Below are 26561 nucleotides of genomic sequence, written 5' to 3' on the forward strand. Positions count from 1 at the left end.
AGTCAATGGACTTTAAAGTTGCAGTCAAAAGAATAAAAGGCAAAAAGTTATTTTTAACTGAATATGTGTCGTAACAGTGCACAAAAAGCAGGTAGTGTATACCACAGTTGTCATCAGAAATCCATACCTAGAGACAATATATCCTAAGTTAGAAGTCAAAATCTCTCTCTGCTTCATACAGCAGATGCTGTGACTCTAGTCTACAAGGGCGCCTTGTAGGAAAACCTACTAGGAAATAAGCCCACAGGCCACAAAGTGCTTCAGGAAGGTAACAGTATAGTAGAGATGATAGTAGTTTTTCAGTGGAAGACTTTCACAGATCCATGAAGGGCAGGAAGTAACAGGACTGCATCCTGAAGTGATGCAGTTTTCAGAAGTATTGTATTTCTGTACACAGTAAAGGTCAGGAACACTGTAGTCTGACATGTTCATGTGTCATGTGTCTGGAGGGATCTTAAGTCAGCATTTAGGAGTATGCGGTTACCATGTACCAACTGGTGAGCAATGGAAGTTCCCTGGCCCCTGCAGGCACAAATTCAACTCCTGAAACATCATTCTCAGCTGTAAACAAGTTTTAGGTATGCTTTGGCTGCATTTACCTGCATTCACTCCTTGCTGCCCTTGCCTTTCCCTCTCTTGTTGCTGCTTTTCTCATTGTGTGTTTTAGATTATATGCTCCTTAGTAGTGGGAATATGCCTGTTTTTGCCTTTGGAATTCTGTGAGGTACGCGGTGGCTCAGTGGTTAAGATACTGAACTGCAGACTGGGAGGTCAGTAGTTCAGCAGTTTGAGACCTGAGTGCTGCATGACGGAGTGAGCTTCCGTCTCTGGTCCCAGCTCCTGCCAACCTAGCAGTTCAAAAGCAAGAAATTGCAAGTAGATAAATAGGTACCGCTTCAGTGGGAAGGTAACAGCATCCCGTGTGCCTTGGCGTCTAGTCATGCCGGCCACATGACCACGGAAACTTATTCAGACAGTGCTGGCTCTTCAGCTTGGAAACGGAGATGAGCACCGCACCCTAGAGTCAGATTCAACTGGCTTTCAAGCAAGGGAAACATTTACCTTTTCCTATGACTCAAACAGTTTATCACAGAATTTTCCTTGATAGAGTGTCAGGTGCTGGTAGTATTCACAGTTTTAAGTGTATATTCAAAAAGACAATATTTAAATTTAGTTTTCTGTTTATACTTCTAGATTATTCATTATCATGGTGTGGTGAAGTCCATGTTAGGTCTTGGTCAGTTGTCTACTGTAATCACTCAAGTGAATGGAGTCCTTGCTAAGAGGTAGTGTGACCAATATGCTCCTGGTTAAATGATTTAAAGCTTTTATATGTACTTGAATGTAAGAGTTATAAACCATGAATTAGCTTCATCCTCCCTCTCTCGTCCCTTGTTAGCTTTAATCATGTTTTAGCATTGCCTATGCATCAGTAATAACGATGGTTAATGCTCACTAGGGTTTGAAGTAGGTAGGAGTAAACTTCATTAATGTGTTTGAATGTCCAGGGAGCCACTGTTACCTTTGTAATGGATCGCATAGGCAAAGCAGATGTAGGAAACCCTCCTCCCCACAGCAAATCCCACAAGGAACAGGTGTTTAGGAGATATATCTAGTTTTGTCAGCATCGGTCTTGGTTTAACCATTCTCCCTCCCTTTCTGCAGAAATGCCCTTGGTTTTTATCTAGGGCAAGAAAAGAAGAGAGCACCATTTCCTTCACTACAAGCTGTTAGTTTTTTCTTCAGCTTTCTTTAATAATATTTGCAACATGGAGTTTGTTTTATTTCTGTAATGTGTATGTTGTCTTTTCACAATAAATATCACCTAAGATGGATAATGAAGTCTAATAATATAATGCAAAGTAACAGTAAATATGGAGCTTTTTGTGTTAAGTATAAGTTTTCTTTTGCAATAGACCTGAATGGACACCTGAATTAAACACCTACAGAGTGGAGGCGGCTTGGAAACTGGCACAGTGGGATTCACTGGAAAACTACTTAGCTGCAGGTTGCTGTCTAGAACAGAGATAGTAGTCTATGTAGTAATGTACCTTTACTATTTAATAAATGCTTCCTTACGCTTCACTTTCCCCTCTCTCTTTATACACCGTATGAATTGGTTGTTTTAACATGCTTTATTAAAAATGTTTTTATGCATATTGTAAACTAGCAATCCTTCTCCCTTCTTTGCAAAGAAGGACTTGATATTTTTTGCGGTGAAAGTTCCCCCAAACCCTTCACAGATTCTTATTTGGAAAAAAACCAGTATACTTCATGTATAAACACTGTTGAAACTCCATTTAAAAATCCAAATTATTTCATATTTAAATTCATGAATGTTGTGTCCCCCAATATGAATTTTGGTAAAAATCCTACCGTAATCACTGTTCGGAAATTTTAAGTGTTTTTGTATTTGCTTCCCTCAAAATTAAAAATTCTGGGTCATTAGATTTTTCACAGTATTATGTTTAGGTGAATTCTAACTGTCCCAGCTAGTCTGGAAGACTACTAAGAGGTAGGAGTATATGATGTCATCATCCACTGTAAATTTAGAATCAGCTATATTTATATGTGATCTAGTTTATAGGCAAAATTATCACTGAGGCATAATGTTCTCTTGGCTTCTTTTAAAGATGATTCTTTATGGAAATTCTTAAAAATGTACCTAAAATATATTTCACCACCAAAATACTAAAGAGTGAAATAGATAGACTGAATAAACGGTTTGATACTTTAAACATAATTTTTTATTTAAAACAAAGCTATTTCAATAATTTCTAGCACCTTCCCCGTGATGTATTGTACAGCAGAGTGCACCGAAATAAAATGTTGCTTTTCTCCATTTACAGATGGGAATTCTAATACATGGAGTGTTAGGCTTGGACAGTTGTTGCTGTCAGCCAAAAAGAAAGATGCTGCCAGTTTTTATGAAACTTTGAAAGTTGTTCAGGGAGAGCAGATAGTTCCTCTTTCAGCAGCAAGTTTTGAAAGAGGGTCGTATCAGCGGGGTTATGAATACATTATCAGGTGTGTATTGCTTTCTGTTTGCACATTCAATATATTCAATGTCTGATGCCAGTTGCCATTAACTGAGTTACTGGTGAATGTAGTGTGGATATTCAAGCTTATTGCCGTGCCCTGCCCCTTACTCAGAAGAATGCATAGCAACCAAACCCACCCCATTGAGAACACTATGGTGACAAACCCAGCTCCTGGTGAGACACTTCCCCTTCTTCCCTAAGCCCTGGAGCCATCCTGTGCAGCAGGCAGAAAAGTGGGCTCCTTCTTGGATCCCTCCAACAGAGCTGTCTCCCAATACTCAAGGCAATGTGAGGCAGAAGGAGGTACCTAAGGATAACATCAGTGGCAGCACTGGCTGTTGGAAGCCCAGCACGAGCAGAAGGTGGGAGTGAGACATAGGTACACACAAAGACCACGGGTATGGTGGATATGGGAGAGGAGTCTGTCCTCTGGGCGATGCTGATTAATAGCATTCTGGATAATCACTTTCCGGAAGCAAAGCTTTTACTATATAATGCTTGAAAGCAATGTTCCCTCTAAGCTGTGGGGTCTTGTGAGCAAAACTTCTATGTTGTGAGCTACTGGCATTAAAGTTGTGAGCGAGCAGTTCGGCTACTGCATACATTAGTTTGCTCTGGAGCCATCCCTTCCTGAGCTAAGACAAAAATGTGTGAGCTGGAGGCTAAAAAACTGTGAGCTAGCTCACACTAACTCAGCTTAGAGGGAACACTGCTTGAAAGCATCCAGGTATCTTTTAATGGAAATGTGATGTAAATTAAATGGCTATGTAATGTAAATTAAACATTTCTTTATCTTGGGATTTTTCCTTGCCCTTTTCATTGCAAATCAAAGTAAGACTTTCAGCATATGTACATGCATGTTTTAAAAAATAGTCTGTGGGCAAAGGGTGATGGCATAAGTAAAACTTTTCTTTAATGATAGCTTTGCACCATGGGACTTTTCATATAGCTTCAAAGACAAGTAGCCACGAAATCATGACATTCCTGGTGGAGTTCCTCTTGACTACTAGCCCTTCCAAGGAATGAAGCTGTGTTTCTCAGTGGAAGGCAGGGAAGATTCATCAATATGTACCATTTCCCAGGAGGAGTCCTTGCACTGTGGAGAGATTATTTATGTGGGCAGCGATGGCAACAAAATGAAAATGGAAAGAACCTTCTAAAGTGTGTTGCTTACTCTTTTTTTTGTTTCAACTGCAGATTACACATGCTCTGTGAGTTGGAGCACAGCCTTGCACCAATGCTTCAGCAACCTGATAGTGGCTACAGTAAAGATTCTCTGAATTGGCACGCTCGGCTAGAAATGACACAAAATTCATATAGAGCAAAAGAACCCATCTTGGCCCTTAGAAGAGCTTTGCTTAGCCTCACTAAAAGGTGAACATATGTTTATTTTGTGTGAGACTTCTTGCTCTTTTGTTAAGTAACTTGCAGATTAAAACTGGCTGAAATTTACAATTTAAACAAAGAAGGCTCCAATTATTAATTACTTCCTTAACTGGAGCCACATTGTGTATACTCAAAAATTAACCTATTTTTTCTCAATAATCGCCTGTGAGGTAAAAGCTGGATTGAGAGAGAGCATGTCTACTGCAAGGTCACCTGGTCAGTGTCATAGCTGAGTGAGATTGGATTCTAGGTCTGCCATGTTCAAAGCTTTATTCACTATCTCGGATTAGCTGATATTTCCTCTGTCCATTGATCCTGCATAGGCAAGATGTACTTGTTTCTGTGGCCTACTGTACACAAGCCTGTGATCCTTGTTACTGTCTGTGCATTTTGTAACTGATCTAGATGCATTTGTCCAGTGTAAGAATGAACCAGAACCAGACCACAAAGCTTGTGGATGGGTCCAGGCACAAAACATGGAATTTGTTCTTTAGCACATATTATTAAGTAGCATTTATATGAGGTTCATTATAATTTTTTAAAAACAAACATCCCTGCAGAGTGGATTATAGTGAGAAGATTGGAGAATGTTGGCTTCAAAGTGCCCGAGTTGCTCGAAAAGCTGGTCATCACCAAACAGCATATAATGCCCTCCTTAATGCTGGGAAATCCAAGTTGTCTGAATTGTATGTGGAAAGAGCAAAGTGGCTATGGTCAAAGGTAAGGAAGACAGAAATCTGAACAATAAAAAGCATCCTGATGTATTCTGCTTATGCAAAGAAGTGCAGTTGATATTAAGTAACTTCAGATGAAGGACTGTATTTACCATGTTCTGGAAAAAGGCCATAACATTTCTGGTAGCAGCATATGCATTTGTTTTAGGTATGGCTATGTACATGTGTTGGTATGAACATATGTGGACTGCATTGGGGTAGTACCTGCAACCAAAGGCACCAATTCCTGTGATCACCACAGGTGGGGGAAAATAGGTATTATTGTGTAAATGTGGCAGTATATGGAGGTAGCTGTTGTGAATTACCATATGAACTATCTGTAATGAATTATAATATACATCTAAGGTGCCCCTTTAATAACACCAATGCAGTGAATGCTAAATTATTGTGCTTGTTTTTTCTTTCATAGGGTGAGGCTCATCAGGGTCTTATCATTCTTCAGAAAGGAGTTGAATTATGTTTTCCGGATAATCAAGTACCACCTGATGCTAAAAGTAAGCTCATCCATGGACAAGCCCTGCTGCTGGTGGGCAGGTTTATGGAAGAAACTGCCAACTTTGAGAGTAATGCTGTCATGAAAAAATATAAGGTAAGCACAAGCAACAGATGTTTTAAGAAATAAAAATGGTATGCTTTTGAAGTTTGCTTCAGATGCTTATCCAAAAACTGTTCGAAAAGAACATCTTTGCTCCCTGATAAAGAAGACAAATTACAGGAATCTTGACATTTCTAGACGGCAAATATGCATAGTCTATTGAAATGTTCCTGCAATTCTGGAAATACTACAGGGCTTGCCTTCCCCTTGCACATCTGTCTTCTAACATCTATCAGAAGAAATGTGAACAATGAATACTTATTGAAATATCCTGATACTTTTCTTGGTTATTGTAAGAATGTATAAAACCTGTTCAAGAAGGCTGGTTCTTCCATGTTTTGTATTACTGCTTTACAGTTGTGGATCTTTTCTTTCATTACACACTATTTGTTAGTTGTCTTTGAACACCTTAGTTAATTGATTTACTCATTTAATGTTTTAATTATTTCATCCCCCCCCCTTTTTTTTTCCAGGATGTCACTGCTTGCTTGCCAGAGTGGGAAAATGGACATTTCTATCTTGCTAAATATTATGATAAATTGATGCCAACAGTAACGGAAAATAAGATGGAAAAACAAGGAGAGCTGATTAAATATATAGTTATTCATTTTGGAAGGTTAGATGTTAAGTTATTCTGGTTGATGCACATAGGATTAGATCCTGCCAGCCACTAATGCAAGTGCCAGCAGAGGCAAATCTTCACCATGCTTCCCTCCCCCCAGCAGCCCCTTCTGATGTCCTGAGAGGGATGCTGGAAATTGCAGGTCTCTGCAAGTGGGAGAGCAATGTCCTCCAATTTCCCTCTCCTTCTTACAGCTTTTTGTCCGTGAGAATCCTGCAACCTCCGGTGTCATCTTTTTGGAAGTCCCCAACTTCTCCTAGCATTATTGTCTTTTCCAGGGACTCTTGTCTTCTCATAATGTGGTCAAAGTACAATAGCCTCAGTTTAGTCATTTTAGCTTCTAGGGAGAGTGCAGGCTTGATTTGAACCCGCTTATTTGTCTTTTTGGAGGTCCACTCTCCTCCAACACCACATTTCAAAGGAGTCTACTTTCTTCCTGTCAGCTATTCTTCATTGTCCAAGTTTCACACTCCTACATAGTAATGGAGTATACTATGACGTGACTTAACTTGTTCTTGGTCACCAGGGGAATACTATGGCATGAATTAACTTGATCTTGTTCACCAGCAACACAGATAGTGATTATACATGACAGTATTTTAATTCCAGGTCTCTGCATTTTGGAAACCAATTTATCTATCAGTCAATGCCCAGAATGCTGTCTTTGTGGCTTGATTTAGGAGCAAAAGCATATGAATATGAGAAAGGTAAGGTGTTTTTTAATTTCAATGTCTGTACTGAGTCTTTTGGGTTTGTTTTTTTGCTAGACTAACAAAAGAATGTGTGGCACATTCCCCAAATGACTAAATAACATGTTCAAGAGAGGTTCCAAACAATTTGTGTATAACAAATTTAGCAATGCGACACTAGTGTTTAATGTTTCAGAGTCCTTTAAAGCAGTAAAATAGGGAAGTAAATACAAATATCAAAGCTACCTTGCCCTAAAGTATGGGGTGTAGGGGGGTGTATGGTGTATGCAGAGAAATGGTCCTGTAAAAAGGGCTGTATATAATGATATATTTTTAAACATTCATTTCAGAGACATGTTTGAATTGCTTCTTTTGGTGCTAAAATATTTAGTCCAAATTTGTACTTAATTTGGGGAAAAATCTTAAGGAAATTAGAATTCTTAATCAGTTTCTCCATTTTGCCATTCTGCAGGCACAAGGAGCAATTTTTGCCCTCCTCTCAGACCTCTGATTACTCCCAAGCTATCCCTGGGGGTCTTGGGATGTGTTTTGGGTTGCTATGGGAGGGAGGAATTGGCAAAAATCATCCTTTCCCCGTACCCCTGGAGATCTAGGCAGGATTCAGGCCTGTGATTAGAATGGAGCTTGCAATTTCTCAATTCTTGGGAGATTTATAAAATATATATTGGCTGCAAGATTTCCTGGGGTATCTGCCAATGGGTGATTGCTCAAGAGCATCAAGCTACCTTAATTACATTTGTACTTTTGCTAAGTGATAATAAAGAAGGGCTTTCTAGGACCTCACCTCTCTTGTATTTGGAGATGGAATACGTGGCACTATGTCAAGATCCAGCCTCCCTTGGTTTATTCAGCAGTAGATACTGGAGGCTTGTGGGTTCCCAGCCCTCCATGTGCAGTATCCCCCCCCCCCTAATTAACATTGCTCGTGAACTGTTAACTGTCAGTGGAAGTTTCTATATAGTTCCATAGGTTTGGGATTGTGGAAGATTTTTCATTGTTCAGTCAAATAAGTGTATCGTTTTTGTTGTGCTGTCTAGCTGGTCGTCATGATTGTGCACAAATGAAAGCTGACTTGGCTAAAATTAACAAGGTGATTACAGAACACACACAGCTTTTGGCTCCTTATCAGTTTCTGACAGCTTTCTCCCAACTGATCTCCCGAATCTGCCACTCACACAGTGAAGTCTTTGTTGTTCTTATGGCAATCATTGTCAAAGTTTTTGCAGCCTATCCTCAACAAGCAATGTGGATGATGACTGCTGTGTCTAAGGTAACTTCATAAGTATATTTTCATTTCCTTATCAGTTTATTATGAGTGGGAAACCCATGGAGTTTCATGTGAGAAGGAAAATCCCATTCTTTTCTTCTCTGCTAGCTCTAGGTCTGTACTTTGTTGTGCTGCTGGCCAGGTGATTACTGGGTCTACTCTGTCAATCCACGACAACTGCTGAGGATCTTAACCAGCCAGCCGACAGGGAATATCTTGTGGCTGAAACTGGGCTGGATATATTTTCAGCCCTGAGCCATTGTCAGAGACCCTGCTGTTCCCTTACCCTCCCAATCCCACCATTTTCTGCCCTTCCTTAACCCAGCCAATCCCTCCTTTTTTCATGGGGATCTTGTGCTAGTCAGTGTCAGCCACACTTCTGTACAGCATAGACACAAGTGCAGGTATTGCTGGCTGCTTCTGAGGGTTAATGCCATCATTTTCTTTGTTCAGTTTTATTCTTGGATGACCTTATTGTAAAGGTTTATTTGTCTACACAGAGTGGGGCCAAGTAGGGTAATTCCCTACCCCCCCCCACCACAAGAAGAAAGCCATGTTTAATTGAAGGTATAGCACAGTAATTTTGCACATATGGAGCTGCTACTTCCTCTGAAATGAATGAAATGCCCCACATATGTTTATGTGTCTCTAGGATATTGTATTAGAGAGATGTCCTAATGAGAAGAGAGAACCCAATAATATTGTATTGCCAGTTATTACTCGTCACACCTCCTCCACCCCCGGGCTGGCCCCTCCTCCTGTTGCCATCACAGGAGTCCTGGCCATGCTCCCCCCCCCATTTTCAGGCTAGCCCGTGGCCTCAGAAATGGTCAGGGAAGGCAGTTTCTTCACTGGGTCTTCTCTCCGACCTGCTGGTGCTCTGTTCTCTCTCTCTGGCTGCCTCGGGGCCTCCAGCCATCTCCTTCATGGCCTGTCGGGCTGGCTTCCTTTTATAACCTGGCTCCCCTGTCCTCCTCGCCTGTACCTCCTCCCCTGCCCATTCTCTGGCTTGCCCCTCCCTCGGATATAAGTCCCGACCAAGCATTCCTTGCAGCGGCCCTTCTTATGTTCTGCTGGCCAAGGGAAGCAGGGCGGCCTGGATCCAACCACCCAGCCCTAACAGCTTTTGCAGCAGGGGTCTTGCTTACCTGCCCATGTTGTTGCCTCCTCTTCAGTTCCCTGGCCCGTCTGGGTAGGTCAGGGACGCCTTGCAGCCAGTCTCTGCGCTGCCCCCATCAATCTTCCCCGCGCCAAGGTGAGTGGCCTGGGGGCTTGCTCAGGCAGCTGGTCATTAGGGTGCCTCCCATCCCGGGAGCTCGGGGAGGGTTGCTGAAGGGCCTGGCTGGGGCTGGTTGGGACATACTGATAATATCTGTTTAATTTATGATCTGTGATTATTGACTATGGTATGTCCAACAGCAGGTAGGTCAACTGTTCTGAGCATTTCCCAGCAGACTGGCAATAGGTTTTATTGAATTACTAACAGTGTGTGTTGTCTTTTGCAGTCCTCTTATCCAATGCGTATGAACAGATGCAAAGAGATCTTAAACAATGCAATTCATATGAAGCCATCTTTAGGAAAATTTATTGGGGATGCAGCTCGCCTGACAGATAAGCTCCTAGAGCTATGTAACAAATCGGTAACGTTTGAGTTTTTGATTTTCAGTATTGTAGCCTTGGTAAATAAATCAAGATTGTCCAGACTAGTATTGTATTTTCTAGATTAAAAATAAGAAAAAAATAAACTCATCAGATTAATTACTGTAGGGTTCCCAGAGAGTTAGATATGACTACTACTTTAAAGAAATTTATTAATAAGTGCACTTTGCTATTGTGAGCTTTATATGGTAAGGTTCCCCCCCAAAAAAAACCCAACTACATGTAGAAATAAAAGTTGTATATAGACGTTCTTAAGGTGATGACACCTTAAAGTATTTTTGAGCAGTGTTTCTTGCTCTCTTCCAGGTTGATGGTAACAACTCTACACTGACCATGAGTATTCATTTCAAGAGTTTAAAGAGGTTGGTAGAGGAGCAGACTTTTAGTGAGATCCTCATTCCTTTGCAGTCGGTAATGATACCTACTCTGCCTTCAGTACCTGGCACGCACTCCAATCATGACCCTTTCCCTGGAGGCTGGGCTTATATTGCTGGCTTCGGAGATACGGTAAATGTCTATTGGCATTTGTTATTATGTACATTTGCTTTTCCGCATGGGAAAACTTGCTCAACTGCTGAAGGACAAAAAAGAAACATTAAGATGAAAAAGAATTTTAAAATGTGAGGAGGGGGATGAGGTGTAATTCTGAAGAATTTGTCTAGGTAGTAGTATTTAAGGAAAATGTAAAGTTCTGAGATAGCTGCAATTTACTACTTGTTGCAATTTATTACTCGCCTGTACAAAAGGGTGCCAGGTTGTAAATCTTGTTTTTAAAAAGCTAAGGAATCACTCCTGCTTTTTCTTTAGGTTGAAATCCTTGCATCTCTTCAGAAGCCTAAGAAGATCACTTTAAAAGGTTCAGATGGGAAATCCTATATCATGATGTGCAAACCAAAGGATGACCTAAGAAAGGACTGTCGACTCATGGAGTTCAACTCCTTGATAAATAAGGTTCACTTGTATTAAATGTGATAAATTCTGGCTGTTGATTAGAGCACACCTGATGAAATCATTTCATCCCCTTTATTTCATAATAACCTCAGAGTAGTCATGCTGGATCAGAACAATCAACCGGCCCAATATTTTGTTTCCAGTAGTGGCCAGCTGGATGCCATAGGGAAGACCACAACCAGGGCCTACAAGACAGCTAACCTCACCTGCTGCCTGTTTCCCAATATCGGATCATTAGAAGCGTTCTGCCTATGTATCCAGAAGCACCATTTGGTTCATGACTAGTAGCCAACAATAAACCTCTTCTCCATAAATCAGTCCAGTCCCCTTATAAATGGATCTGTCAATAGCCAACTCCACATCTTGTGGCAGTGGGTTCCACAAATCACCTATTCTGTGAAGTAATACTTTCTTTTGCCTGCCTTGAATCTACTGCTAGTCAGTTTCATAGGGTGACCCCAAGCTCTAGTATTATGGGAGTGGTTTTCTCTCTAAGCACTTTTTTCAGTACCATACATAATTGTGTACACCTCTGTCACATACACCACATTTGCCTTTTTGTCAAAACTAAAAAGCACCAGATGCTTTAGCCTTGCCTTTATAGGGCAGGTGCTCCAACCCTGTGTTTTGTTGTTGTTGTCCTTTTCTCAACTTTTTTCCAGTTCTTTGTTATCTTTTTTTTGAGATGTATCAGCCAGAACTGTACACAGTAGTACTCCAAATGAGACTATACCAGGAACTTGTGGAAGGGCGTTATTATACACACGCTTTCATTCCCATTTTCTGATGATCCCTAGTATGGAATTTGTCTTTTTTAATTGGTGCTGCACATTGAGTTGGCATTTTCAATTAGCTGTCCACCACAACCCCAAAGTCCTCTGTGGTCTGTCATTACCAGTGGGGCCTGCTTCAGGCAAGTGCTTGGTGAATTGCTGTGCACCTCACCATTTGTTAATGAAGAAAAAAGTAGTTTAGTGTTTAACGTGATGCCAGTTGTGTGTAATCTAGCATGGGCAAAGTTTTTTGTTTATGTGTTTATTTTTAAACATATTTGGTATCTTACTATATCAGAGGAAGGTCAGCTGAGTATTTGGCTTTTTTTAGCAGCAACATTATGAAGATTTGTTTTTGAATCTCAGCGAAGTTTCCAAAGCAATTCCTTCTGGATTCTTGTGAGCCCTTGTGTGTGCCTACAGAGCCTTTTGTATTGTGGCTAAAGCTTCTGTTCATTTAAATATCTTTGAATCCAGCACCATTCATTGTAAGATTCATTGAGAAAATGGAAAAAGGAAGTAAGATTGGTGTGTGTACTTCATTTGCAAAAATTAAGAAATTGGACTGAGATAAGAACTATTTTAAGTATTGCTTTATCAAGATTTTATACTGGTATGTTGTTGTTGTAGTGCTTAAGAAAGGATGCAGAGTCACGTAGACGAGAACTTCATATCCGGACCTATGCTGTTATTCCATTGAATGAGGAATGTGGGATAATCGAATGGGTGAATAATACTGCTGGCTTGCGAAATATCCTGATCAAACTATACAAGGAGAAAGGTAAGGAGAAAAACATTTCAAGCAGGAATAACCAGGGGTGGTGGTGGTAGAAATTGGAATGTGGTTAACTCTGTTAAAATATGGTACTTTTACCTTCTTGCTAGAGCTAGAGTACCATAGTGGTACTATCTGCATATAGTTCACTGCCTAGCCCAGCCAACCTGCTGACTTTGCTGGATTTAACTGACTTTAGCCTGGAGAACTGGGTTTGATTCCCCACTCATCCACATGAAGCCTGCTGGGTGATCTTGGACAAGTTACAGATCTTCTTCGTGGTCTCTGTGCATCACACCCTTGGGATACTCTGCGCCTGCGCTGACCTTCTCGGTACCGATAGCTAGCAAAAGGGATTTTCGCGCCTCTCCCAGGTCACGCGCCGGCTCCACTGCGCATGACCAAGGAGGGGCACGCAGATCCCGCCAGTTCTCTTCTGACCGCCGCGCTGGTAGGACGCCTTCTGCCTCGGTCTGCTAAGTACCAAACTTTTTTTTGCTAAACTTACGTTTAGTTAGTTTCTTTTTCTTTATTTTTGTAGTTAGCATTTTTCTTTCGGTGTTTGTTCTTTATCTACGTTCCCCTCCCGCTGGCCTATGGCCCCGCGGTGGGGTTGTTTCAAACGGTGTAGGACTTGCGGCCTTAAAATATCCCCCACCGACGGGCACTCGCTTTGCCTCGTTTGTTTAGGGGAGTCGCACTGTGTCTCTAAGTGCAGACATTGCCGAAAGTTTTCGAACCAGACGAGAAAAAACAGAGCAGCTCGTCTACACTTGGCCCTGATGGAGAAGGCACTATCTCCACAGTCCTCTTCACCGTTGGACACGTCCGGGCACGCCTCGATGTCCACCTTGGCTGCGGACACTTGTCCTCCCGTTCCGGGATCATCGACGTCGACGGTCGCAATCGATGCTTCGGCACCGAAACGATCGACGCCGATAAAGGACCACCCCGTACCTTCCAAGATCCGGAAGCAGGGCAAAGACTCACAGCAGTCGAAGAAACCTAAAACGGACAAACCCAAAGTCCATAAGGTTTCGGCTAGTCAGGGTCGAGATCCCACGCAAGAACCTCACCCGATCGGTTCGGATCTCGACATCGACCTTACTCAACAGACAAATCAGTCGCAATCTGATATGTCGAGCCGTCAATCCTCTCATGCCTCCCCAGAACGTGGAGTCGAGGATCGGCACCGACCAACATCTCCTCCCCTGACTTGGGATGAGAGGCAATGGCATTATTTGTACGGGAATCGATACCCATACCCTTGGGCACTCCCGATACCACCCCCACCTGAATGGGATCGTCAGTCGGTGTCATCCCGCATTTCGCGCTTTCAAGATCGACCATCGGTATCGAAGCAGTCGATACCGACGCATCCACCAGACCCGGTTGTGCCCCCGATTAACACACCGGCACCGTCTCAACCTGAATTACTCGAATCATCTCCAGAACCATCCAATGTATCCTCCGATTCAGATGGCTTTTCTGAACATATCGAGGATGTAGATGCACAGCCCACCTCGCAAGATGTGGAAGCGGATTTACCTATTTCTCCATCAGAGGATGTTAAGTCTTATGGAGATTTTATTCAACGCATGGCATTAGATCTATCTATGACTCCTACTCTCGTTGCCAGTTTTGTGGATGATAACGTTTTTGACATTATGCACTCTAACACTTCGCCCTCCGTGGCTCTACCAATGACAAAAGTTCTCTTGCAAACTACCAAGGACTTTTGGACTCGTCCAGCCTCCATTAATGTCTCTAATAAGCGTCTGGATCACATGTACAAGGTCCAGGAATCAGGGGCTGAGTTTTTATACACACACCCAAAGCCCAATTCTTTGGTCGTCTCCTCATCCACAAAAGGAAAAGCGAGCTAGTAAGACTCTAGCAACCTCTGTAGCGTTACGCAGACATGCCTGGCTCCGCTCTTCATCATTGCCATATGACACCAGATCCTCGGTGGAAGACCTTCCCTTTGAAGGTTCTGGATTGTTTAGCTCCACCACTGACACGGTTCTGCAGGAAATGGATAAGAGTATCAAGACGTCCAAGAGTTTGGGGATCTCCCCCACGACCAAATACTCGAAATCCAAGCAGTGGCCTAGGCAACCTTGGTCGACCAGGCAACCGTACAACAAATCACCTACGGATCAATGGCAAAGACCTCCCTCTCAGTCACGGTCTTTTCCCCCGAAAAATAAGGGACAATCGTCCGGTGCCTATAAGTCGAAATTCCCTAAGAATCCCAAACAGGGACTTTGACTTCAACCTTACTGCTCAGACTCGCCTTGCACCCTTCCTGCACGCATGGCTCGCCATTTCTACGGACAAATGGGTGCACTCTATAATAAGAGATGGCTATCTCATAGAGTTTTCTCTGACTCCCAAAATCTCCCGTTTTATCAGAACCCCGGCGTCTCCTGCCCTGCTACAGGAGGTACAATCGCTGACACAAAAAAACGCTATAGAGAAAGTCCCGATGGCGGATTGTTGCCGCGGGATTTATTCCAAATATTTCACGGTCCCCAAGAAGGACGGAGGACTTCGTCCAATCATGGACCTTCGTTTTCTCAATCGGTTCATCATTTACAGAAAGTTTCGCATGACCACGTTGCAAAGCATTTTACCACTCCTGTCTCCAGGGACTTGGATGGTCACTTTAGATCTCAAAGACGCTTATTTTCACGTCTCCATCCATCCTCGTCACAGAAAGTTCCTCAGATTCGCAGTCGGGGAGGACCATTACCAATTCAAAGCCCTTCCATTCGGGCTCTCTACCGCCCCCAGGGTTTTTACGAAGGTAATGGTGGTTGTCGTCGCTCATCTTCGCCTTCAGGGCATTCAGATCTTTCCGTATATAGACGACTGGTTGATGGTGGCAGATTCAAGAGAATGTCTCCTTCAGCACATCACCATCACATTGTCGGTCCTATCCTCCCTTGGAATTCTGGTGAATTTACAGAAATCCATGCTGCAACCTGCAACTCGCGTGCAGTTCATAGGAGCTGTCATAGACTCCCTAGCCACTCGGGCGTACCTTCCTCGCCAACGGGCAGATACCATTCGTCTGGAAATTCAACGTTTGTTCCAGTCCAACGTGACATCAGCGGTCCACATTCAGCGGATCTTGGGTCTCATGGCAGCCACCACTTCCGTGATCGAATATGCACGCCTTCGCATGCGCCCGTTGCAGCTGTGGTTTCTAAAGAAATTTCGCCCTTCCATCCATCCTCCGAGCCTTCAACTGGTAGTGCCTCCGCAGGTCCTCGTCTCCCTGCAGTGGTGGCTCGTGGACACCAATCTGTTGGCGGGTGCACCGTTCCAACCGATCGTTCCCGTAATGTCCATCACCACAGATGCCTCCCTGTGGGGTTGGGGTGCTCATACAGACGACACTTGTGTGGGTGCTCCATGGCAACCCCTTTGGAAGAGTCATCATATCAACTATCTGGAACTGCTGGCCGTAAAATTTGCCCTCAGATCCTTACTCAGACAGGTTGTAGGAAAAGCTGTGTTGATTTTTACGGACAACACAACTGCGATGGCTTATATCAATCGCCAGGGCGGGACCGTGTCCAGGTCCCTTTGCAGGCTAGCTATGGACATATGGGAAGAGTGCCTTCATTGGAACATCACTCTCCAAGCTGCCCATCTGCCAGGAACTTTGAACCAACAAGCGGATTTCCTGAGCAGAGGGGGAGCATCGGACCACGAATGGGAGTTGAACTCAAAGTATCTCCTTCCTCTTTTTCAACATCTGGGACATCCCCACATCGATGTTTTTGCAACTCGATTGAACAAGAAGTGTCCCAGGTTTTGCTCCAGAGCGGGGTTGGACCCTCTGTCAATGGGGGACGGTCTGTTGATGTCGTGGGCTCACGACTTTCTATACCTATTTCCTCCGATTCCGCTGCTCCACAGGGTGCTTGTGAAAATACAACAGGACAAGCCCCATTGTCTCCTGGTAGCCCCCTGGTGGCCTCGGCAGGTGTGGTTTCCGACACTGCTGCGGTTAGCCAAGGGATCCTTCGTACACTTCCCGCAGGAGTTGGATCTCCTCCAAGCTCAGGAAGGCCAGGTCCTTCACTACGATCCTCTGAGTCTCAAGTTGACTCTATGGGAAATACGCTTTCAGTGATGGATGACCGTATCAATGAGGTCCTGTTGAATTGTCGTAAACTGTCTACTAGGACGTCTTACGCAAAGAAGTGGGATTTATTCCTACAGTACTTGAGTTCTTCCAATTTACCTCCTCCGCCAGTGGATTTGAGGTCTATTTTTGCGTTTATTTTGTCCAGAATGGACTTGGGACTCAGTTTTTCTTCAGTTAAGGTGTATTTAGCTGCGGTGTCAGCTTTTCATCCATCTATTGATGGGTTTTCAGTTTTCTCGCATCCTCAGACGAAACAGTTTTGTAAAGGTCTTATTCGCCTGTACCCTCCCCGTCGTTCTCCGACTCCGGCCTGGGATTTGGCTTTAGTTTTGCGGTTTTTGATGGGAAAACCCTTCGAACCACTGGCCACTTGCTCTCTAAAGTTGTTATCGCTCAAGACTGCGTTTCTGGTGGCCATTACTTCTGCTCGTCGAGTCAGTGAGTTGTCTGCTTTAAGGTGTGATCCACCATACTTGATTTTTTCCCCTCATGGGGTGTCGTTGTCTTTGGACATCTCCTTCTTACCGAAAGTCGTTTCGGAGTTTCATCTACGTTCAGATATAGTTTTGCCGTCATTTTTCCCGTCTCCTGCCAATGAAGAGGAACGGAAATTGCACTCTCTGGATGTTAAGAGAGCGTTGCTATTTTATTTGGGCAGAACTAAGTCTTTTCGCCAGTCTCCAGCTTTGTTTGTTGCTCACAGTATGCCCTCCCTAGGGAAGAAGATCTCTTCCCAGACGCTGTCCAGGTGGATTGTGGAAGTAATCAAGTTATGTTACGCTTTGGCTAAGAGACCTCTTCCAGGTCAACTTCGCGCCCACTCTACAAGGGCGGTGGCGGCTTCCACAGCTTTCCTGAGAGGGATGCCATTGGAGGACATCTGCAACGCTGCGACTTGGGCTACTCCGCTCACCTTCGTGAAGCATTATGCCCTTGATGTCCGGTCTACTCGTCGTGTGGCGTTGGGTCGGTCTATTTTGCAGACGGCGCAGGTGTAGGGCCTCGGCCCCTCCTCCAGGTAAGAGTTATTGCTTGCTATTCTCCCAAGGGTGTGATGCACAGAGACCACGAAGAAGATAGACAGGTTGCTTACCTGTAACTGGTGATCTTCGAGTGGTCATCTGTGCATTCACACCACCCGCCCTCCTTCCCCTCTGCTCTCGGCCCTTCATCTTGTTTCTTTGAAGGCTGTTGGGCGGCGGTCAGAAGGAACTGGCGGGATCTGCGTGCCCCTCCTTGGTCATGCGCAGTGGAGCCGGCGCGTGACCTGGGAGAGGCGCGAAAATCCCTTTTGCTAGCTATCGGTACCGAGAAGGTCAGCGCAGGCGCAGAGTATCCCAAGGGTGTGAATGCACAGATGACCACTCGAAGATCACCAGTTACAGGTAAGCAACCTGTCTTTCTCTCAGAACTATCTTTGCCCCACCTACCTCACAAGGTGCCTGTTGCGGGGAGAGGAAGGAAAGGTGATTGTAAGCTGCTTTGAGATTCTTTAAGGTAGAGAAAAGCGGGGTATAAAAACCTACTCTTCTTCTTCTTACAGGTATCTATATGACTGGAAAGGAGCTACGTCAGTGTATCATTCCAAAGACTGCACCTTTACATGAAAAGCTGAAGGTTTTCAAAGAAACTCTACTGCCCCGGCACCCACCAATTTTTCATGAATGGTTTCTGAGAACATTCCCTGATCCTACTTCTTGGTTAGTTGTTTACCATGTATCGTTGCAATTGTGCTGTTGTAATGCTGTGGATTTAAAGGAAACTTCAACTGGGAACTAAGATCACAGGAAGAGGCCCTCCTGACTACCCCACCAACCAAAGAAGCTCATCTGATGGATACACAAGAGAGGGCCTTTTCAGTGACAGCCTTATGGTTATGGAACAACCTCCCCAGGGACGTGTGCCTGGCTCCATCACTCTCTGTCTTTAGAAAGCAGATGAAGACAGCATTTAATTAGTTTTTCCTACTAGCAGTTTTAAATTATTGATTTTAACTAGTGGGTTCTATGTATTTTATTGTGTGTTTTAATTATTTACACTGTTCCTCCTTTGAATTTCTATAAGATAGAAAGGTGGCTAATAAATGTTTTAAATAAATACATGCAAGTGATAAATTAATACAGAAAAGGCTATGAAGCCAAAATGTGTACTATTTATAATAAATTATCCTTTACTTTTTTTCCCTGTGTGCAGAAAGTCTACCTGAATTTGTTTCAGAAATGGCAAAGTGATTCTAGAATCTCAGGCTGTTTCTTTTTATCTTCTTTCAGGTACAGCAGCAGATCTGCTTATTGTCGTTCTACTGCAGTGATGTCAATGGTTGGGTACATACTGGGCCTTGGGGACCGTCATGGAGAAAATATTCTTTTTGATTCCCTAACAGGTGATTGTGTGCATGTGGACTTCAACTGTTTGTTCAATAAGGTGAGCAAGTAAATATCTCTTATTGTTTTCCCCATTAAAACAAAAACCATGTTCCTAGTCAATTAAGTTGCTTAAAAAACTTGCGCAGGCTTCACATATACTGTTGAGTGCTTGGTAAACAAAGCAGTGGTGTTTAAAACTGTGTAATGAGGATACTGAAAAAAGATCTGCTTGAAGAATTTTTAAAGGGCTATTTATTTTGTGGTTCGCAAAACACACCATTCTGTTTGTAGCCAAAAATTCTTGATTTTCAGTGGAGTCCTGTGCAGTGTTGCTCCAGACTGGAGTAACTCTGCATAAGAATAAGAAACTGTAGTGAAATCATTTTATTTAGAATGTTTTGTTTTTAATGCAATATGAATTTACATCTGAATAAGCATTGTTAGAATAGCAATTACGCTGTGGTGGATAATGCCCACTTGAAGAATTATATGATTAAATTAACTTCTTTTCACTTATTTGAAGGGCGAAACTTTCGATGTTCCAGAGGTAGTTCCATTTCGCCTTACTCATAATATGGTTAATGGGATGGGCCCGATGGGGACAGAAGGCCTCTTCCGAAGGGCTTGTGAAGTTACAATGAGACTCATGCGTGATCAGAGAGAACCACTCATGAGGTATGGTAACAGTCTTTATGGTAACAGCCCCACCCACCTCACAGGGTGTCTGTTGTGAGGAGCGGAAGGAGTTTGTAAGCCGCTCTGAGACTCCAAGTGAAGGGCGGGGTATAAATCCAATCTCTTCTCTTCTTCTTCTTCTTATACGGGATGATATTCATATAGGATTGGATTTCTGCTATGGAACGGGGAAGCATTTTTCACCCACCCACCCCCACAAGGCGGATCCCTGAGTCCTCTCATGCTGTCATGGGGGTTCCCTGTGCCCTAGGAGCAGCATTTGGAGGGGAGGGCATTTTGGCCAGAATGGGGATTGGATTGACCTCCTTCGCAAACGTCTCAGGTCTGCAGGTAAACCAATCTAAGTCTGAAATATACCCGATTAAACTCAAGAAAGAATCAGAAGCTAAGATCAAAAGCTCCTTCAAATATAAATGGGTTAAGGACAGTTGGCAACATCTTGGGGTGAACATACCCTTAAGCTGGAAAGACCACCTGAAATATAACTATTCTAGAATACATGACAAATTAAAAACAGACATGGCCAAGTGGAACACACTGCAACTTACATTAGCGGATAGACTACACCTTATAAAGAGCTTCGCTCTACCACAATTCTTGTTCCTCTTTCGAACTCTACCAATCCACATCACGAACAGAGATTTACAGACATGGCAGAACACGCTGGTAAGATTCCTCTGGGAAGGGAAAAGATCTAGAATTAACCAAAACATATTACACCGGCCCCACTTTGAAAACTGCTAAATGAAAAGCAGCATATAAGTGAAAAAGAAACATTAAGTCTTATAAAACAGAAAGTAACTTGAAAACAGCCTTCTCTAACAAGCATCAGCTAAGCCCATAATGTTTTATTTGGAATTCTGTTAAGATTTCATACATTTGACAAGCTGGGGGATACTAAAGATTGTACATCTTTAGAATTTCAGGGAGAGAAGAACCATGTAATAAAGGTTTTTTAAATCTTGATTTTGAAGGGAACAGTAAGTCAGTCTGGTTTTAATGACCAGAGTATCATAGTCAGTATCTGGCACTGTGTGTGTAAAGTCCAAAAAGCAGCCATAGCATAAAAACCTCCAAACATAATTTCTTTCATACTAATAGAGATGGCTGCAATTGCTGAAAAATTGCAACAAAGACCACAGGTGCTGCCTGTGGCTGTATGTAGGTCAGTTCACACTTCAGTTGGTTCAGAAATAACAAGCTGAAGAGCTGAACGTACAATGGCAAGACTCGGATTGGGACTGTATTTGGTCCTCCCCCGCAAATAATTCGCCGGTACATAATATACGGTTACAAATCTTCAAATTGATATCTAGGTGGTACCTAACTCCAAAACAACTTCATAAAATGAATGCAAATAATGACCCAAGCTGCTGGAAGAAGTGTGGACACGAAGGGACGTACCTTCATTGCTGGTGGAAGTGTCCACAAATCACCGCGTTTTGGAAAGAGGTAACGGCCAAAATTAAAGTGATAACGTCACAAGAAATCGAATATAAGCCAGAAGTTTTACTCCTACACAAATGGGACGGTTCGCTGGCAGATAACTCCAGGGAGATTATCTCAATGCTCCTGGCAACCGCCAAATTGGTGATAGCGGAAGGGTGGAAATCACCAAACCCGCCCTCTATAACAAGGTGGCATGATAAGCTTTGGCAGCAGTTCATTATGGCCAAAATGCAGATTTAACACAAAGAGAGCATCAAAGAGGCACAACCACACACACGAGATATGTGAAAACATGGTCGCCGATACTACAATACATGTCAGAGGGAGGAATTCTCCTGAGCAACACTGCATATCATGATTGGCTACACTTGTGAGACTCATAATAGGTCAGGATGTACTAGAGGGATCACGCCCGTACTCTTAATAACAGGCATTTCAAGCGGTATTAGCAATCAAATAAGAGAAACGTTATAGCACCTGTAACTGTAAGCAGCTATGTTCATTGATATGTACTTTGTAACGTGTATTTTGCGGACATACTCTGTATTTAAAACAACAATAAAAATTAATTTAAAAAAAAATCCTTTCTGTCAGTAGAGATTTTGCAGGGGATCCAACCCATAATATATAACAGTACAATATATAGGCTTGAATCCATCAGTATTTTCTATTTACAGAACATAGTCTCCTTTCTTCCCCTCCCACTGCAGCCCATAATGCTTCCCACAAATGCTGCTCTTGGGAAACAGTGGACCTCTGCGTAAATCCTCTGCTGGATCCAAGGCAAACTCTTTAAAAACACTGAAAGTTCCTTATCTAGTGAAAAATATAATGGCCTTGATCCTGTACTATGCAATACAGCTTCACTAGCAAAAGAGAACTTCACAGCTTCTCACTTCATCCTGCTCTGTTAGTGGACCTGAAGAATAACATAGAGAATGAAGTGGGGTCTGCAATAGAAGTGGAGAATTGGAGGTCACTCACTACCACCCCCTGCCCATGACTGGTGGAAGTCCCTTCTGTCAGCACAAAATGTAGCTAAGATCCAAGCCAATTTCTTTACCTGTGAATATACATGCATTTACAAAGATGAACATAGTAATCAACTGGACTGTGTGGTTACCATAGCAAGTCGTATTTATGAGTTTCTTCAGTATACAGTTACAACTCAAGGTATTTTCTCAAGCAATTTATTTTATTTGTATTTATACAGTGTCTTGAAGACTTTTCTCCATGATCCTCTGGTGGAATGGAGTAAACCAGTGAAAGGCAATACAAAAGCCCAAGTGAATGAAACTGGAGAAATTGTCAATGAAAAGGTCAGTTGTAAAAAACAGAACTCATAATACCAGACCTGAATGTTAGTTCACATCATCTGCCAAAATATTTTTAAATTCTATGCAGTGAAATTTCAAATGTGGTATGCAGGTGGGAAAGGTTTGTGGGAACAATATGTAAGAACTGCTTTTAAGGTGCACATATATGAAGATCATATTAATAATGTGCCCTTTGTCATTCAGGCTTCCTGAAATATACTTGATTCTTATTGCATAGTCATATCTATATTTTGGAAATATAACTATAATGAAAACTATAACCTTCTGAGGCATATTTTATGCCTGCTTGTCTCAGGAGATTAAACAGTAAGTCATTTGGCCTCTTGAAAAAGTGAAGAAGAGTTTTGAAAAGTATTCTTGTGTGTGTTTATGAAATATAAATGTATATTTCTCAAATAATGTAATGAAACCATATCATGATAACACACTTGCAATGCAGGCCAGGCTCCCCTGGACTCCCAGACACTGGTAATGTGTGTCTGTTCCCCCCCCCCCCCCCCCCGCACCCTGCTTTCTCTTATGTGGAAGGGGAAATGCAGGTGCTGTCACGAAGGGATATAATTTTACTGCATTAATAGCATCTTGTATCATCCGAGTTGCTAATATATGACAATTGTTTTGCTTCGTTTTTAGGCTAAGACCCATGTCCTGGATATAGATCAACGACTGCAGGGTGTGATTAAAAACAGGAATAGAGTAAAAGGCCTGCCTTTATCGATTGAAGGGCATGTTCACCATCTCATTCAAGATGCTACTGATGAAAACTTGATGTGCCAGATGTATCTTGGCTGGGCTCCATACATGTAAAATGATGCCATTCGAAAATGATGCTGTTAATAATTTTGTAAAAGGGCTTTTAAAAAAAGAAACTGGAGGATTTTCTGTAGTTTTTACCTTGGAAATTTTTGCCACTGCAAGGCTCTGTTTACGTTTCAGTGTTTGTGTATCTTTAGTACAAGTATGTAATATAAACAATGAAAGTAATATTTATGTATGTAAAAGCCATTTGTAAAAATTATTGTAGAGTTGGAGTCATTATTTTAAAATCTTGAATACAGTGCGTTTACTAAAAGATGTTTCAGATTTTTATATATGGAATTATCAAGGCCAAACTTTCTGAGAGTAGCATTATTATTTTAGTTCTATTAATGTACCTGTTAGGCAGAGTTAAGAATTATTTCAAACACAGAGCACAATGGAGAGAGCTTCTTAAAGAACACTCAGTGTTCTTTTTGTCTCAGTTCCCAGTTGACATCTCTACATTGCTTCTGGAAATCCCCCAGCTCCCAAGGAATGTTTTTATTTCAATAGACTTCTATTCTGCATTTTAGCTATAAGGTGGCTTGCAGAGACAATCCACACAGTCACATAATAAACAGTAACATTTTTTTAAAAAGTGAATCACATCTGTGCTTAACAAAAAGCATGTAATCAATAAATTATAAAGTATACACCAAAAAAACCCCACAAAAAACAATCCCTGCCTCCTTACACAAATGCTCCTACAAAAGCCAGATCTTCAAGTAAACAAAGTTTTGGCCTGATGCCTAAAACTCAAAAGGCCATGCATCAGGGAAAGTGGGGAGGTGGAATTGCTACACAGAAGGCCTAGTCTTGAGCAGGTACCTTCCTCCCGTATGACAGCAGAGATGTTTGAATTATGGTTTCCACAAAAGAGCTCATTATAGTTTAAATCTATACTAAAACCTGGTTCATTTCTATACATACAATTTTAGTATCCCATGCTTTGTTAATGAGGTAGGTTCATAGGCAATGTACACTCTGTACCTAGTGACTTGGTTGCAGAACTCAGTATGTAAAGTGTTTTGTGGCAAAGGCACAAACATCACCTGTTAATATCTGTATATTAAGTTTCTTATAAGCTGGGCCTTTAAAAGTTGGCAATCCCAGCTCCCGGGCTCTTCCTATGACTGACAAGCGATGCTGCATTGCCAGTGCTTCATGTACAATACTGGATCCATTCAGTGTAAAATTAAACATAGATATGAGTTGTCATAAGGATACTTAAACTCTCATTCACTTAAACTGATTTAATGTTCCCTTTTCAAAAAAGAAATGCTATAAATGTACTACTTAAAATACAAGTATGTCCTAGTTATTTCGGTGGGAACTTCAAGTATGGATAGGATTTCAACCCGTGTAAAACTCGTTGAATATAAAGTACCATCAGTGTGATTGCTGGCAGTATCTTTCTTGCCAAGTAAATAAGTTAAACAGCTGCGATTGTATTCAAACAAAGGTGCTTATCTTAAATCTACTGTCCTGTCTAAAAAAGCAGCTTTTCTCTGGCAATAATATTTAAGGCAGGTTTTGTCAGTTTTTTTCAGCACTATTCTGATTGTGTTGTTAGTAAAAGCTGAGATGTATACATATGTTCAGTTCCTACATTAGTCTGTGATTTAAACTTTTGAGATAGGATCTGAGTACAAAAAGTAATGTGAAGTAACTCTCAGATGCTAATGGCTAAATTAAGCAATAATGAAAGTAAATTACTTATGAAATCAGTATGTTAATGAAGGATGGGTAAAACAGTATGTGGATTAATGATCTTTGGTTAGGTGATACTAGAGTTGCCAGGTCTGGGTTAAAAAATACCTGGAGACTTTGGGGGTGGATCCAGGAGAGGGCGGGGTTTGGGGAGGGGCCTCAGCATGATACAATGCCATCGAGTCCACCTTTCAAAGCAGCCATTTTCTCCAGGGGAGCTGATCTCTGTCAGCTAAAGTTCAGTTGTAAAAGTGGGAGATCCCCAGGCTCCACCTGTAGGTTGGCAACCCTAGGTGATACTGTTTATTTCTTGAAGAAATTCACTTAATTTGAATAACTTTTGTGTTTATCCTATTGAATATTGACCAAAGTTACTGAAGTGTGACTTTTTCTTGTTTACTAAACAAACAACCAGTTCTGAACAAGTTATTGGTCTGTAGATTGACTTTCTAAACGGTGATCAGCCTTGTAGTTTTTTTACCACTTTTCCTTGTGGTCAGATTAACAAAGCTGGGAAGAAAAATTTGTCAAGCTACTTAACAGTTTGAGGCTAGATATTTTTGTTTCAGTCGTTCTTTTTGTAAAATCAGTAGTATTTATTGATTTAAAAAGGGTTTCCCACTTCCCAGCAAGTGTGCCCTGCTTAGTCAGGTATATGTTGGGAGCAATGTTGCTAACGATTCCCTTCATCTGAGGGGAACATCTTTGTTCTTGATTAGACTGTAGTGCTACGAAAGTATCTGTACCCTAGGTTAAACCAGTGGTTTATTTGGGAATTATGTATATTGGGCCCTATTGAAAGCCAAATTGGCAGTGTGATGTGCGTGTGGGGGACTGCTCCCCCTTATGGCTCCCTGGGTGACTTTGGGCTTGTCAGTACCTCTCAGCCTACCTCATGGATTTGTTGTGAAGGTAAAATGAATAGAGGCTGGCAGAAAGGAATATTGCCCTGAGCTCTCTGTAGGAAGGATGGGATTAAAAAATAAAATTACAAATTCAGGTGTGCCCACTTGCCAAATTATGAGCCTTTTCCTGAGTGGTTTAAGGTGTGTGGTGGTAGTTGTATGTTCAGTGGTAAAGGACAACAAAGCTGTTATACTTTCAGTAAATGTGGAGAAAAAGAAAGATGTGGCTCATTCTGGAAAGGAGACAAAAGCAGCATCTGCTGAAATCCGCCCCGTCCTAGAAGCGCCCCACTGTCCATCTGCCCTCGATTGTAATTTGTGAGCATATGTCACTTTCTTGCTGAAAATGTTGTGTGTCACAATTTAACAGGTGAAGCTTTCCTTACTTATTTCAGCGCCTCCCTGGACAGAGGTGCACCATCAATTCCTGTGTGGCAGTAGGAAAAAGTGGCGATCTTAACCATAATTCTAGAAGGGTTGCCATATTAGTCTATTGTAGCAAAATAACTTTTCACACCTCCCCAGTTTCCTGGACTTTGGCATCCCTAGTCCCTTGGCTGGCAAGTCTACCTGATTCTACTTGCTTTTTTTGTTTTGTTTTTGAGCCATATCCTATCGCGATCTA

At 42.2% G+C, this 26561-nt stretch overlaps 1 protein-coding gene across 1 annotated transcript in view; it reads left to right on the top strand.

The window, feature by feature from the left end:
• ATR (ATR serine/threonine kinase) overlaps nt 1-23368 on the top strand; it is a 58622-nt gene extending 35254 nt beyond the window's left edge. Inside the window, exons 30-47 of the mRNA XM_015413474.1 lie at nt 1195-1286; nt 1917-2008; nt 2850-3027; nt 4239-4415; nt 4988-5147; nt 5571-5750; nt 6230-6372; nt 6988-7085; nt 8126-8358; nt 9861-9995; nt 10321-10521; nt 10822-10965; nt 12369-12519; nt 18219-18375; nt 18946-19099; nt 19565-19716; nt 22400-22505; nt 23157-23368. Coding sequence (XP_015268960.1) covers nt 1195-1286; nt 1917-2008; nt 2850-3027; nt 4239-4415; nt 4988-5147; nt 5571-5750; nt 6230-6372; nt 6988-7085; nt 8126-8358; nt 9861-9995; nt 10321-10521; nt 10822-10965; nt 12369-12519; nt 18219-18375; nt 18946-19099; nt 19565-19716; nt 22400-22505; nt 23157-23330 — 2727 coding nt within the window. The 3' untranslated portion in view covers nt 23331-23368. The remainder of the gene's footprint in view (nt 1-1194; nt 1287-1916; nt 2009-2849; nt 3028-4238; nt 4416-4987; nt 5148-5570; nt 5751-6229; nt 6373-6987; nt 7086-8125; nt 8359-9860; nt 9996-10320; nt 10522-10821; nt 10966-12368; nt 12520-18218; nt 18376-18945; nt 19100-19564; nt 19717-22399; nt 22506-23156) is intronic.
• The last annotated feature ends 3193 nt before the right edge of the window (nt 23369-26561 follow it).

The sequence above is a fragment of the Gekko japonicus genome, unplaced genomic scaffold, assembly GCF_001447785.1.
Source record: "Gekko japonicus isolate JY-2015 unplaced genomic scaffold, Gekko_japonicus_V1.1 scaffold155, whole genome shotgun sequence".
Lineage (NCBI taxonomy): Eukaryota > Metazoa > Chordata > Lepidosauria > Squamata > Gekkonidae > Gekko > Gekko japonicus.